Source organism: Cygnus atratus, chromosome Z, assembly GCF_013377495.2.
Source record: "Cygnus atratus isolate AKBS03 ecotype Queensland, Australia chromosome Z, CAtr_DNAZoo_HiC_assembly, whole genome shotgun sequence".
In the NCBI taxonomy this organism is placed as follows: domain Eukaryota; kingdom Metazoa; phylum Chordata; class Aves; order Anseriformes; family Anatidae; genus Cygnus; species Cygnus atratus.
The window spans coordinates 35,177,520-35,190,999 of record NC_066396.1 but is presented as its reverse complement, the minus strand read 5'-3'; the positions used below and the strand labels follow the sequence as shown (position 1 = coordinate 35,190,999).

Here is a 13,480-nt window from a genome sequence, read left to right as displayed (position 1 = left end):
CTCATTCTTAATATTCTTAAAATAATATTTGTCACTTGCACAAGTCATTTGCATTTATAAAGTCATTTTTGAATGTAAATCTTTGCTGTATCCCTATTAGGTAGCTGAAGCATAATTCCCACTTTATACAGTTTAAAGTCACATCCTCAGAAGTGACTTGTAAATTTAGTTTCCTGATTTAGGACCTGTCAGGCTCTGATTACTCTAACCATTCACAGCTGTGACAGAAGTCAACTGGAACAGCAAATCAGTACCTATGAACATTAAATCAGGCTCCCCAAAAATGAACCTCTGTAGCAGAGACTGTATATTTTTCTCTGTGGAAAGGTTGTATGATATGCCATTAAATTGGTCTGGATTAGACTGCAGCACTGTTTATTTCTTGGTTTGCTGCTTAATCCACTACAAAAGGTACCTCACTAAATTTTTTTTCCATTCCTTCCATGCATACCCATAATGTTCAGGCGTGTTCTTACTGTCTACAAACCCTTTTAATTGCGTGCAGTTTCATGATCATGTTATGGCAAGTGTGGTTGGATTTGGAGTTATAGTGTGGCTTTTCTTCTGTGCTCACTTAAGAGGGAGCGCCCATGGCAACTTTGTCTGTGAATGAAGCAGAAATTTGCTAGTTAAACAGTTTTGCTTCCTATATGATTCATCAATTCATTTCTGAGGTAGTAGGGCAGTATGGTAGTTGAGTGTACAGTATGTATTGGGGATAAATAAATTTTATACTGGAAGTACTATTATACATCAGCATGCAAAATGTTACTTCTGTGTCGGCTTCCTTGGTTAAAATAAAATCTGGACCAGACTACAAATGATAGTGAAGTAGTTGTAATAGTCTGTCCTTTTTTTTAGGAGTCAGCTAGTCAGATTTTAATGTTAATGCCATGCTTCCCTTTAGCATTCATAAAGATAAGAAGAAAAGTGTATGTAAAATCAAAGGACTTTTAGTTTAGCTTCACAAAATTTGTTTGTCACCTCATTTGAGAAACTTTTTAAAATATTCATGAAAATCATTTTTATTCTTCTTTTAAGTTAATACATTTTTATGTCTGAGCTGGTAAATTTTCCAGCAACCATCATAAGCTGACATTGTATTACTGTGTCCAATTTGTACGTGGTTGTTGGTTGTGGTGCAGTCTTCCTATATTACCTATTTATCATGTCTTTGTAGTGAATTTTGTAAGTTCAGTTAATCAGGTGAATCACAGCGCTTAGTGTATTTCTCTCTTTGATAAGTCTTTGTCATTCCTACTTTATAATTGACTCGTAAGCAGTCTCTCCACTAACTGCAAGGTTCACTTCGTTCAGCTAAAGAAAATGAGACAAGAAAAGGTAGAGGAAACTTCCATTTCGTGATTGAAAGTTTTATAAATAGGTTTTATATAGACTCATATGTATATTTAAAAAGCTCAGCCAAATGATGACTTTGACAAAGATTTAACAAACCAGGAGTGTGAAGTGTTCTGTAGGCTAACAGTTTTAATGGGTTTATCTTAGGCAGTTCTTCAGTTGTGAAAGTGTCAGTTAATAATTTACCCATCCCAAGGGGCAGTAGAAGCAATCACACTCTGCAGCGAGGTACTTTTGGGCCTGTCGCTGTGCTGCAGCTCATCTTGACTATAGAAATGTGCCATTGGATGCGACATCAGCACTGTGTCTGCTCTTTGACAAATGAAGTCTTGTAAGAGCTAAATAAGGCATGGGAAGTTTTGGAACAAGCAAATAGCTCTTCAGCTGATTTCTGCAGTAATGGATTACTGTAAATGTCCATCTGCTGCACATCAGAAGGAACACAGGTTAAGATGAAACGATTTTTTTTTTCCTGTAAAAAACACCTGAAACTTGGAAAATGTTTCTAAAAATCCAGTGCTACAGTTAGCAATGTTTGCTTGGTATTTGGAATGTAATTTTTCTGCTCTGATGATACATTGCAAGAGCAGGAGTTTTCTACCAGAAATGTGAACGTTTAACATAAAAAAGACCTGAAATATAGTGCTTTTACCATCACCCTTTACCATGCAATTTGTTCAGATGCAGTTGTTAACATGAAATCGGAGTAGATTAAGCACTATTTATGTGAATTTTATTCCTGCATTTACTTGTTGAATTATACTGTACTACCAGGATGGTAAGTTTTGTAATTCATTTTCCACTGTATGAAGAATGTTTCTCCACAAATATTCACTTTTGCATGCATATTTTTTATTAGACATTATGCCATTCTAAAGATTTACTGTTATTTAATAATGATTTATTATAGTAATTTATTCTGCCAGCTGTGGCACATTTTTACTGGAATTTGTAAATCAAATGTATATTGAAATCACTAGAAACATGCATTGCAGATTCTAATGAAATGTACTCCAAAATTGTTTTTAGAAGTGGGCAGCTATGTGAATGAACTGCAACTTGCAGTTTCTAGTGCTATATATAAGCTTTTCCTCCACCTATTTTATTTACTTGCCAGTCTCCGAAGTTTTACTTGCTACAGGATTAGTGAATCTTGATGCTACTGTGTGAAACAAACAGCAACAAAACTGTAAAGCCATTGACTTTGTCCTCCAAGGCATCAGTATCAAATCATGCACTTGACCTGCAGTGATCAAGTCACGTTCAGGATTAGGAAGACAACCTGACAGCAGTTTCAGTGTGCTTCTAATTGCTGTCTCTATGTTGTGATAGAAAGTGCATGTCTTGAATTTAGTGAGTCATAAGAGACAGTGAGTGAAATTAGTATCTGAGGTGGTTGAAAAACATATGTGCGCTCAGGAGAGGGGAGGACACCAACAGTATTTTTACAGTTTTTGTAAAACTTTTATATATTTTTTCAATAATATCGTTTCATTTGCAGGCTAACTATGAACTCTACATTTAGTTCATTTTAAAGTTCTAGTGAAGCATCACACCAGTAATTCTCTTTTAAATTTGTAGTCTGGTACCTGATATTCTTGGCTCTTTGAAAATTTGGCATGAACTATGGGTGTGAAGTACTCTTTAAAATTCCAGCTCTATGTATCAGTTTCCCAATAGTAAAAATCAAAATGAGATACTTCCTTTCTTCTATCTTTTGTCTCTCTTGATTATTCAGGCTATAAACCTTTCTACACAGGAACTCCCTCTTCCTTTTATTTGTACGGCACCCAGCACAGCTGGAGGAGGGAGATGGGCTGAGCTTGGTTTTCAGTCTTCTAGACTTTTTTTAATACAAATAGGGTGCATCTAACAGCAATGAAGCTCTCTTTCAATTCCCGTGTAAATAATCCTGAGAGAAGTTGTCTTTAGTGAAAATTCAAAATATTTTAGTTTCTTAACGGGATTTCTACTCAAGAGCAAGTATGAAATATAAACTTCTAACTATAAAAAACAATGGCATAGCCAAGAAATTAGTGATGCAAGATTCTGTGGGTTTGGTTCTGATCTGAAAAACAAAGCATGTGTTGCTACATACCTTGTGAAAATCAGCTGCTGTGCATGTGTACACAAGTATATGATCCCAACTTGCCAGATAAGCAGCAATGCTTTCTTTTTTATCAAAGATCAGAAATAAACTTTAAGTCTCAAGTGGGCTTAACGCAATGTGTTAGGATACTGAAAGATTACTTTATTAATTTTTGTGAGCTTGATCTCTTCATGGCAATAACTAAAACTGTCATGACAGCAGTCAAAAAAAGAGAGAAAGGATGGGAAGTATAGCATTTCTAAATGAATGTCTGGGGATTTTAATTACTCTTTCTGAAATCATGAGTGTGTTAGTGTGAAAAAAAATAAAAAGGAGAAAAGTCAACTTAAGTAAAGTCACAAAAAAATAATCAGGTATAAGACGTAATGGTAAGTCACTGATTGAGAAAAGTGCAGAAATAGATTCCCATTTCATGTATAGGTATGGGATTTGATAGTATGATTGGAACTAAAGTCCCTTTGATAGGGACTTGATAGTGTGATTGCAGGAACATGCACATCAGTATAGAAATTGTGATTTCAAGGTTCATTTCTTAAATAATTTTTTAAAAGATTACATTTTTTTTGTAGGAATTTTACATTATCTGTCAGGAAACAGATGATGTTTTCTTTGATGCTTTCTGGGCGTTCTTGTCACCTCAATTGCATTTGTACAGTTAGCTGTTAAGTCAAGTGTATGACATTATATAGTCTTCCATGTGTTTACATTGATGCTTATCCTGTATTCCTTTTGAAAAGTGACCTGCAAAGCAAATAAGCCTGCTTGTGCCCTGATTTTGCTTGGCTTGGCAGGTTTTTAGTTTTTTCTCAATTCTTCTTGTATTAATCTTGAATGTGAGGAGGGAGTAGGAATATAGCAAAAGTTTTCATTGTTAAAATTTCTGCACTGCTTTACTCTTTTAGTCTCTTTGATTTAAAACTCACTGAGATTTTTCTTTTTTAGAAGGGTCAATCCTAGAGGATCAGTCTTCTAGCAAAAGAGAAAAAAGGCAATTTTTTGTATTTTTAAGTCAGAATTTTTCACTCCATCAGAATGTGCTCCTAAGACAAATTTCATCTTTTAAGCAAAACAAGTCATACTTTCTTTTTGTGCAGTTTTACTTAAGATGCTATTTTTTTGCTCCTAAGACAACTTCAGTGAGACAAAAAAATATATTTTAGTAGGTTGAAAATCCATACTCATCGGGTTTTGCTTTAGTTTATTGTTTTAATATCAGAGTGGAGGGTGATATGCTTTTGTGCTGCTTTAAACTTGTTGATCTGGGTATTACCTTTTTAGAAATGATTATCGGTAGCCCATCAGCAGTCAAAATTTCAAAAGCTTTTTTTTAAAAGCTTTGGACGAAAAAAAAGCATTGACCACCAAAATTCTCCCAGGTTATTTCCTACTTACAAATATCCTTTAGTTTCCTAAAGTGTTTTTGTTGTTGTTGTTGTTATGATTGACTTTTAACCTGATCACAGGTATCGTGGAAGTGAGCTGGATGAAGGAGAATTGATGGGTACCATACTACAATTATCCTGCACAGTTAATGGCTGTCTGTGTACTTCTGTCTTTAGCATACAACAGCTGTTTAAACTTAAACTAATGCTTGTAATGGTTTGCTCAGCTTTGCTAATCTCAGTGGAAACTGAAACAGTCAGACTGATGTTGGGGAGGGGAGGGAGAGCGGGTTTAACTGCTATCATCCTGAGGGAGGTTGGTGGGTATCACTGGTGTTCAGCCATTCTGTAGCATTTCCTTGCCCTGCGTCTTCCTCCTCCCTCAGAACGTATGAATAAATGAAGGTGAATGCTCTTTGAGGGCAGGCTTTCTTCACCTCCCTTCACCCATCTGTTTGAGAAATCAGTTGATTTAGTGTCCTTTGTTCACATTTTCCAAGTAACCATGTTGTTTAAGGAACTATTGCTCCTTGCTGTGATTGGACTTTGCCTATGTTTCCTAGATGTATTTGGCACAAAGACGAAAGAATTCTCTTGAAAAATTAGCAAGTTTTTAAAGGGACATTCATGTACTACACAACTTCTTGCAAGTCCTGTTTTCAGATTAAAAGCAGTAAGAAAAATAATTTAATCTCAAGTGGTAAAATGCTTGCGTCCAAAAGCTGCAGCTCCTGATTTGTATGTAGTACAAATAAAAGGCTGAAACATCCACATCCCAGGGACAAAAAGCAAAAACAGACAGAGTCTTTTGTTCTAGGATCCATTACTACAGAGTGAGAGATCTTTAATCTTTCAGGTCAAAGTATCTTGGAAGTACCTGCTTTTCCTTGTGTGGCTTCAGAGCGGTCTAACAATTGTCCTTAACAGGAAGGGAGATATTTTACTAGATGGGGGGATGTGCTAATACGTATCCATCGTATATCTAATAAAGCTTCTGATAGTCTTGAAGGTGTATGTGCACCTGTGTATGTGTTATGTGAAGGTGTGGTGAAGGTGTAGCAGAATGGTGGCAAAAAATGTCTTCATGCTTTATAGATGCAGGCCAAAGAGGAGCATCCTACATGTAAGGGCATAAGTAACAACAGTATTATCTGAAACACCCTTGACTCCCATTTTCTCCCATCCTTCAACAACCCCTGGCCCCCATCCATGGCCTATCCATAACAAATAGACTTGTAGATGCTTCCTTGGTGTCAGCCTTGTAAGTCTGTTGCAATTAGTGTAAAAACAAAATGTTTATAAATAGCACTTTTAAGGTCCTTGTGAGTCAGTGCACCCAAAGTAGGCAGTGTGTGAAAGTCAAGGTAGGAACTTTCCTTTAGAGCATGTTTGCCCCTTTCCCCCCAATATTCAGTCTCTTTCTTCAATTGCGTGAATGGAGAAAACCTTCAATTTTAGGTCTGGCTCCTAAAGAAAACCAGTGTGGTTCATTTGTGGGTTGGGAATAGGGGTTTAAATTGGCATAGACTTGTGGGTGCTTTGGGGCTGGAGCGCACACAACTGTGGGTTCCAGATGCTTGCTATCCTGTATTAATGTGGCTTGTCTGTGAAACCATGGCATCCGCAATACTACACAAAGGTCCACGCCTGTGGTGGTTTGGGAACTACTCCCAGAGTAGAAATTTCAGTTTTTAAGGAGAGTTACAAAAAAAAAAAAATATTAAAGACATCCAGCTCAGAAGGGTGGAAACAATATGAAATTCTTGTTAAGAGTTTCATTTTAACAGAGATTCAGATATTTTTTATAAATGAGAATTTTAGACTCTCCATAAACATCATTTTGGTGTTTTGAAGATGAAACAAAGAAATAACAAGCTTATTTGTCCTGTACTGTCTTAATTTTGTAGGAGCTCAACCTGTTCATTTGTCCTACCTTGCTGGCATAAACCATATGCAGATATCATAGAAAAGTGCTTTCAGTGTTTATAGGCAGTTAATGTCTCTTTATCCACTATGGGAGCAACACAGGGAACACCTTCTCCATGGGGTAGAAAAGAGAAGCATATATCCTGATTGTTTTCCAAATGTGCTGAACATTCTCAGATGTCAATGTCTTTAAGAACGGCATGTTTTCCACAACTTTTGAAAACCAGACCAACTCATTATTTATATTCCTGAAAGTGTGAATGAATTCCTAATATTAAGAATATTTTTTTTCATTTTAAGCTGAAGTCACTTGCTAAAAAATTCAACCAAACTCTTGCATATTAAATTTAAAAGAAAAGGAAGTATTTTTAGTTCACTTTTTATCATAAGCCCTGTCCCTGCAATCTTGTGATTTAATAAAGAAATGTCTTTGTATAGTATCTTTCACACAAACTTTATCTCCAAAACACTGTGCAGAGTTAATAAAATTAAAAAGTTTTTTATTATTATTATTTTTTTTATTTTTACTAGAAGTTAAGAGACATAGTCATGAGAACAGAGACATATTGTTTCCAGATGAAGGCTGAAAATAGATGGAGAATGAGGGAGAGAAATGCAGCAGGGTGGTTCCAGATGGCAGGCATTGCAGAGAAGATTCTTGCAGCCATGTTGGCCAGAGCATACAAAAGGACAGAAAAGAAGCATGATGCCAAGCAGAGGAAGCTGAATTATAAAATAACAAATGTAATGTAGTAAATATTTGTGACAAATTTTTTAAAGTGAGAAATGTACTTTTTTTTTTAAAGTGAGTGGAGAGCCAGATTTGTTTGTGTGGAATAAGAGTATTTCAGTTGAAAAGTTGTTGTAAAAATTGAATTTTACTGATGCTCTGTACTCAGCAGGTGAGCAGATATCTTATCTTTTGTGTTTTCAAACAAAATGGTAGCTTGTAAGTATTTAAAAGTTTATTGAGTCTTATTGCACTTCTGAGTATCTTATAAATTATTTAATTGTCTGATGGATATGTGGCTACCTAACTATAGGGCATGAAATATGCACTGTTCCTCTAATACACTGGAGGGAGACCTGTTTATAAAGTATTTAGTATTGGTTTTATAATGCACTGTTGTCAACAGGAGACCACGAAGCTCAAAGATCAATCTCGTTTTGGCCCACAGTATTAATGCTGCTTTATGAAACTCTGTGACAGGTCACTTAGACAACAGCTCTTAATGAAAGGACTTTGTGCCAGTGTGTGGTCGTGTGACTGTCTGTTAGTAAGGCATACTTTAGTTGCTGCCAAGGCTGCAGATGAATCTTCGTCCAAGTCCCTGAGGTGACTTTGTGGCCGCTGCTTCTGCTGCTGGCCAGGTGATGGAGCTCATCATTTCCCCTGTCCTCTAGAGAGAAGTGAGACAGAGACTGCAGAGATCTTGCTAATGCAGCTTTTGCTAATTGTCCAGAGAGCTAGTAGGACACTGGGCAGTTCAGGCAATTCTGTGTGCTGTGAGTGAGTCAGTAATTAGAAAAACATAGCTGCTCTTAATTCAGTCTTGCATTTGTGCATGAAGTGTCTTTTCAGCCATCTAAAATTCAGCTGTTCTATTAAAAAAATAATAATAGATTTTTAGGTCAGTTTACGTATTTAATTATGACAGACTTATGTTTTAGACACCAAATAATTGTTACCATTATTTGGCACAATATATTATATTATCAAATAATTAGATCATAGGCTTAGCTAGCCTAGACTTAAACCCTTTAGGCTGTGGTGGGATCCAAAGGCATTGCTTGTTATATAGACAGTTTACTAAAAGGATGAGAATAATGAAATTAACTACCAGAAGATGAATTGCTTTGTAAAAGTCTTGTACAAAACTACTGTTCAGCAGACAGTTTTCAAAATTTTAGGATATTTTTTCAGAAATTAACAGCAAAACTTGCTAAATTTAATAATATGTTAAAAATAAAAACCAAGCTTAACCCCAGATAATCAATAGCTGAAAGATGTGGTAATATGGTAGTACACCTGTATAATAGTATGGTGATAATCCATGGATGTACAGGTGTGTTGTTTTTTTTAGATTAAAGTATTTGAATTCACTTTTTCAGTTACTTACCTAATTTTGGTTGTTGTGGTGTTAGTTTAGCAGTTGCTGTGAGCTTTCAACTATTTCTGTTGAATCATAAACATCTCTCAGCAGACACAACTGATTTTGGAATACTTTATTTTAAAAATGAAATACATTTATCTTTATATTATGCATCTTCCTTTATTATATGGCATGTCAGGTACCCCCTAACCTTTTTAATTCCTTGTAAATCATAACAGAATGCTTGAATCATACTATTATTATTTCAGGGTTGGACCGTACAGACATTTCATTAGATACACAGTCTAATCTCTAATCAAAGTTTCTTGGAGTAATCAGGAACTTGCTGTATCTGCTGAGCTTTGAATCAGAATCTAATACCTTAACATGGTGATATTTTACATTTTGGTATAAAGAATTCAGTCAGAATAGATAGGTTGTTTTTGTTTTAAGTCAAAAGAAACACTGATGCAAACACAGATATGGAGACTGGATGTGAAACCGCTACAAGCCACCCTGATTACCTATCTGCAAATTAAGGGGTTTTGAACACATTTTCAGTAGGCATGTAAAACCCTCCCAAGAAGAGCATGAACTTTTTAGTTTAGTATATTATCCAAATTTGTATGGTGGTTGTTACTAGCTAAATGCCATGCTGATGTGTAGAATACATTTTAAAAAGCAAGTAGTTACTTAGAAAATTTGATGGGTACAATCAAAAAAAATCTATTAGTTGGTTTTAGATTGTGTGTTTTTACAAGGTTTTCATTGTTACTTGTTTTTATAACTATCTAGTCCCTCCATTTCACATGCATTTTGTCATTTATGTATGTATACCCATTGTAATCATTATTCTTTGGTTCTCTCAGCTTCATTTGTGTACTCTGTTGTTGAACTGGAAAATTTGTAAAGTTAACATTGCTCTCTTACAAGGCAGGTCAAGAAATATAGATGTAATTTCCCCTTAAAGGAGTTTCAGGTGACCATATTGGTTTGTTTAAATAACAAACTAAAACCATACAACAAACCAAAACAACAAAACAGAAGTATATATTGTTCAATGCCTACCGCTGATAAGAACCTTAATTTGTGTAATATCCTCCATGTTCATCCCCCAAACCTGGAACTGTGCACTGATGCCAACATTCACACTGTGATCATGTAAAATACTTCAGGATAGCATAGATGGATGGCATTGGCTTGTCTCTATGCTTACTTTTTCTATATTTGATTATTCTATTGTTTCTGTAACTTGTTAAAACATAATGGCTGAGTGACCAAAATCCTAATGATTTTTATCTGCAGGTCACAGTTTTCACCTTTATTCTTGCTAGTGTTCTGTCACACAGAGCAGTCTGTGTAAGGGTTTTGTGGTATGGGTTGCTGATACCTAGTTTGGCAAGGATGTGATTAGGATCGGTTACAGTGTGACAGCTTGCTGGGAACTGAAGCTTTCGTAACAGGAATGTACAATTTTAGGCTTAAAATCAAAAGTCTTCATTGAGGATAAAAGTCCCGTCATGTCACACATCATGATGTGTGATATGAAAGAAATCAAATATCTGACCCAAAAAAAAAAAAAAAAAAAAGTACAAATGACTAACTTAGAGCAGGCAAGGTTTGAAAATGTGATTTAAATACAATTTGTAAATACAAATAAAAACTTTGCTGATAGTGAAAAGTTCTGCTGTGCTTTGGTTATCTGAAGGTGTGGATACAGGACACTTGACCTGAAGATTCTTCCTAAAAATTAGATTAAAAAATAGATTTGGCACTTCTAGAACCTGTGTGAATTCGGCATGCATATCAAAGTGAAAAACAGACTCCTAAATGCACAATACTGTTGATAAGAGAGAGAAGAAGGATTCAGCAAGGACATTCGGAACACAGGGGGCTAAAAAGTATTTAGTCTCATTGTTGCAAGATGACATAATCAGTTAGTCCTATACATTTTGGTTAAAAGTCAGAAGTTACCTATTAAAACTTATACAAAAAATGTTTTACAAAGTAAGGATGACAGGTTTCAGAGAAAATACAGTGCTGCCAAATTTTTTTTTCTTTAGGATATGGAAATTTGGGTGGATTATCTGTTCAGAGGAGGTTTCCTTTATTAATTCTCCCCCCTCCACCCCCTTTTTTTCATTTTAGACATCTGTTAACATTTCATAGAGTCTAACAGATGTTGCAGAGCAAGTCCCTTACGTAATTCTTAGGGAGAAGGGGATGATAAAGAATGACATTTCCACAGTAGAATCACCACCTCTCTGAATGTGACCATCATGACTGCTTTGCATAATTTTCAAGTATGAGATTATATTCCTGATAGGACAAAATTCACAACTTTGTTGCTATCTATGGATAAAGTGGAAGCATGATTTTTACGGTCTCTGCTCACATGTTGTAATGACAAGTAGAGAGAAGAATACTCTCTTACTTGGTGAATTATATACTTTTTTTGAAGCAGTATCAAATATTCCATTACAAAATGCCTTTAAAACAACTCGATTATATAAGCTTGGTTATTTAAACACAAGCAAGGGCTGATTGTCATGCGATGTGGAGGACCATTTTCATTATTTTGGTAAGAACAGGAACAGTTTTGTCCTGACGAGCTATTAGATGAATACCAGAGTGTGTCACATGAAAAACCACTGATCTTTAACCCAGCTATCTGCTTAACCCAGCCTAGAAATGAATAGTGAATAAGGGAAGAGCAAAGGCCAGTTTACTGTCATTACAAATTACAGAAACTGTTAACATCTGCAGCAAAATGAACTCTAGGAATTACAGGTACTACACAGTAAGTGAGTCGAGGGTACAGAGATTTAGGAAAACTGTATATACAGATATGAGGTCACCTATTGTGTACAGCGTACATACATCTTTACAGTTGAAAACTGTAACATTTGCATGAAAAGACGTAAAGATCTTCTGAATCTTTTCCCAGTACCTTTAATAAATACTTGGAATGAACACCAAATATAAGGGGAAGTCCTTTAAAATAATCAATTTACAGTTATCATTAAAAAGAAATTTAAATTATAAGTCGACAGAAATAATAAATAAATCTGGGCTCACAGTTTTTATCTTTTTTTTTTCTTTTTTTTTTTTTCCCCCAGGAGTAGTCTGGGGGACACTGCTGCATGTACAGTTAATATAAACATTTATACTGAACTCCTAGATGTTAGTAAAACAAATACTGTAAAGATCAGTAACATTTTAAAATTATCAGTTATGGGAATTAATGCTTACAGGAAAACACCATTCTTTCTTGCCCTGCTAGTAGAATTGCATTGTCTCCCTACAGTCTTGTTAGCTCATACTAACTGAAATGCAAATTCTTTCCAACTAATTGGACCTTGTTGAACGTACATGTACAGTACATAGTTATATGCATGTAGATTTTTTTTCCTAAATTCCTCTGTAATTATTTTCTTGATTAATATCTAAAGCAGAGACGTGGAACAAAAATCTCTTTAAAGAGTTTACATATTATTGAACATTAAAAAGATAGTAACTGTTGCATGTTTTAACAGCTTAATTAATAATACAGAATAATTGGAACTAAAAGAGAATATTTTTTCAATGTTTAGTCATTTTGAACTATTTGTATTAACCCTTTGACTGAACTAATTAACACTTAAAGGAACATAATGATGGAATTTAGGAAAAAAATATAATGCATTTACATTATTTAACACATTCTTCAGAATAGGTTTTCCTGTTGGAATTACCTGGACTTTCTGTAATCACCTTTCCCATCCCTTTGTGCATTTCTGTATTGCTAGTTTTAAGAGGAGAGATGAAATCAACAAAGTTACATTCTAAAAAATCCACAAAACCACACCTGTAATGTAATTGTCATTGACAGTAAATAATAGGTATTAGTTTAAAAAGGAAAGAAAATTAAAAATCTTAATCTTACATACAGTTTACGGAACAGCTAAAATTCTCAAAAACACAACTAGATAACTGCAACTGCACTGTGTTTTAACTTCCATTAGAACCTGGATTCTGTAGCCACCTCTTCTATTCAGCAGCCGGGTATTCCCATGAGCTGAAAATGTAAAATAATTTCATGGATCCTTTTATCTTTCAGCACAAATGCCATTGGATAGCAGTAAAATACTTGCAGAACACATTCCTGATTAAAAATCTATTGAAAATGAGATTTTCTTTAATGCTTTTAAACAGATTTGTTTTAAATGCTGTTAGAGCCCTTACCTTGTTTCTGATTCTCATATGAGTTAACCAAGAGGGAGAGAGAAAATTCTGTTCTACTCAGTTTGTGCCAAACTTGTGTACTCACAAGTAGTTCCTGTGCTTCCCACAGCTGATTCGAAGAATATTTCTGCCTCCAAAGGAATTATAACAATAAGCAGAGGGCTATAGATTACAAAGGAAAGCAGTGGGTTCTGAGTTTGGATTCTGATTATTACAATTTTTCTTAAATTTTCTGTCCGTTTTGTTTCTTTTTGTTTTCCTTTTTTCTTCTTTTTCCCCATATTGCTGTACAGTTAGAGGAGGCTTAATCTACTGCTGTAGGAGGTGTACTTCTGTCATATTTTTCCTGCAGTGATTACTTTTATCTCCTTAGTGACTACTACTTT

At 35.0% G+C, this 13,480-nt stretch overlaps 1 protein-coding gene across 13 annotated transcripts in view; it reads left to right on the top strand.

The window, feature by feature from the left end:
* Positions 1 to 13,480, top strand: part of BNC2 (basonuclin 2) — a 354,372-nt gene that overhangs the window by 84,423 nt on the left and 256,469 nt on the right. Inside the window, exon 1 of one of the 13 annotated variants that reach the window (XM_035558580.2) lies at positions 7,419 to 7,521. The exons of the other annotated variants lie outside the window; for them this stretch is intronic. Within the exon in view, the coding sequence (XP_035414473.1) occupies positions 7,444 to 7,521 (78 nt within the window). The 5' untranslated portion in view covers positions 7,419 to 7,443. Of the gene's footprint in view, positions 1 to 7,418; positions 7,522 to 13,480 lie in introns of those variants that run through there. 13 annotated transcript variants of the gene reach the window in all.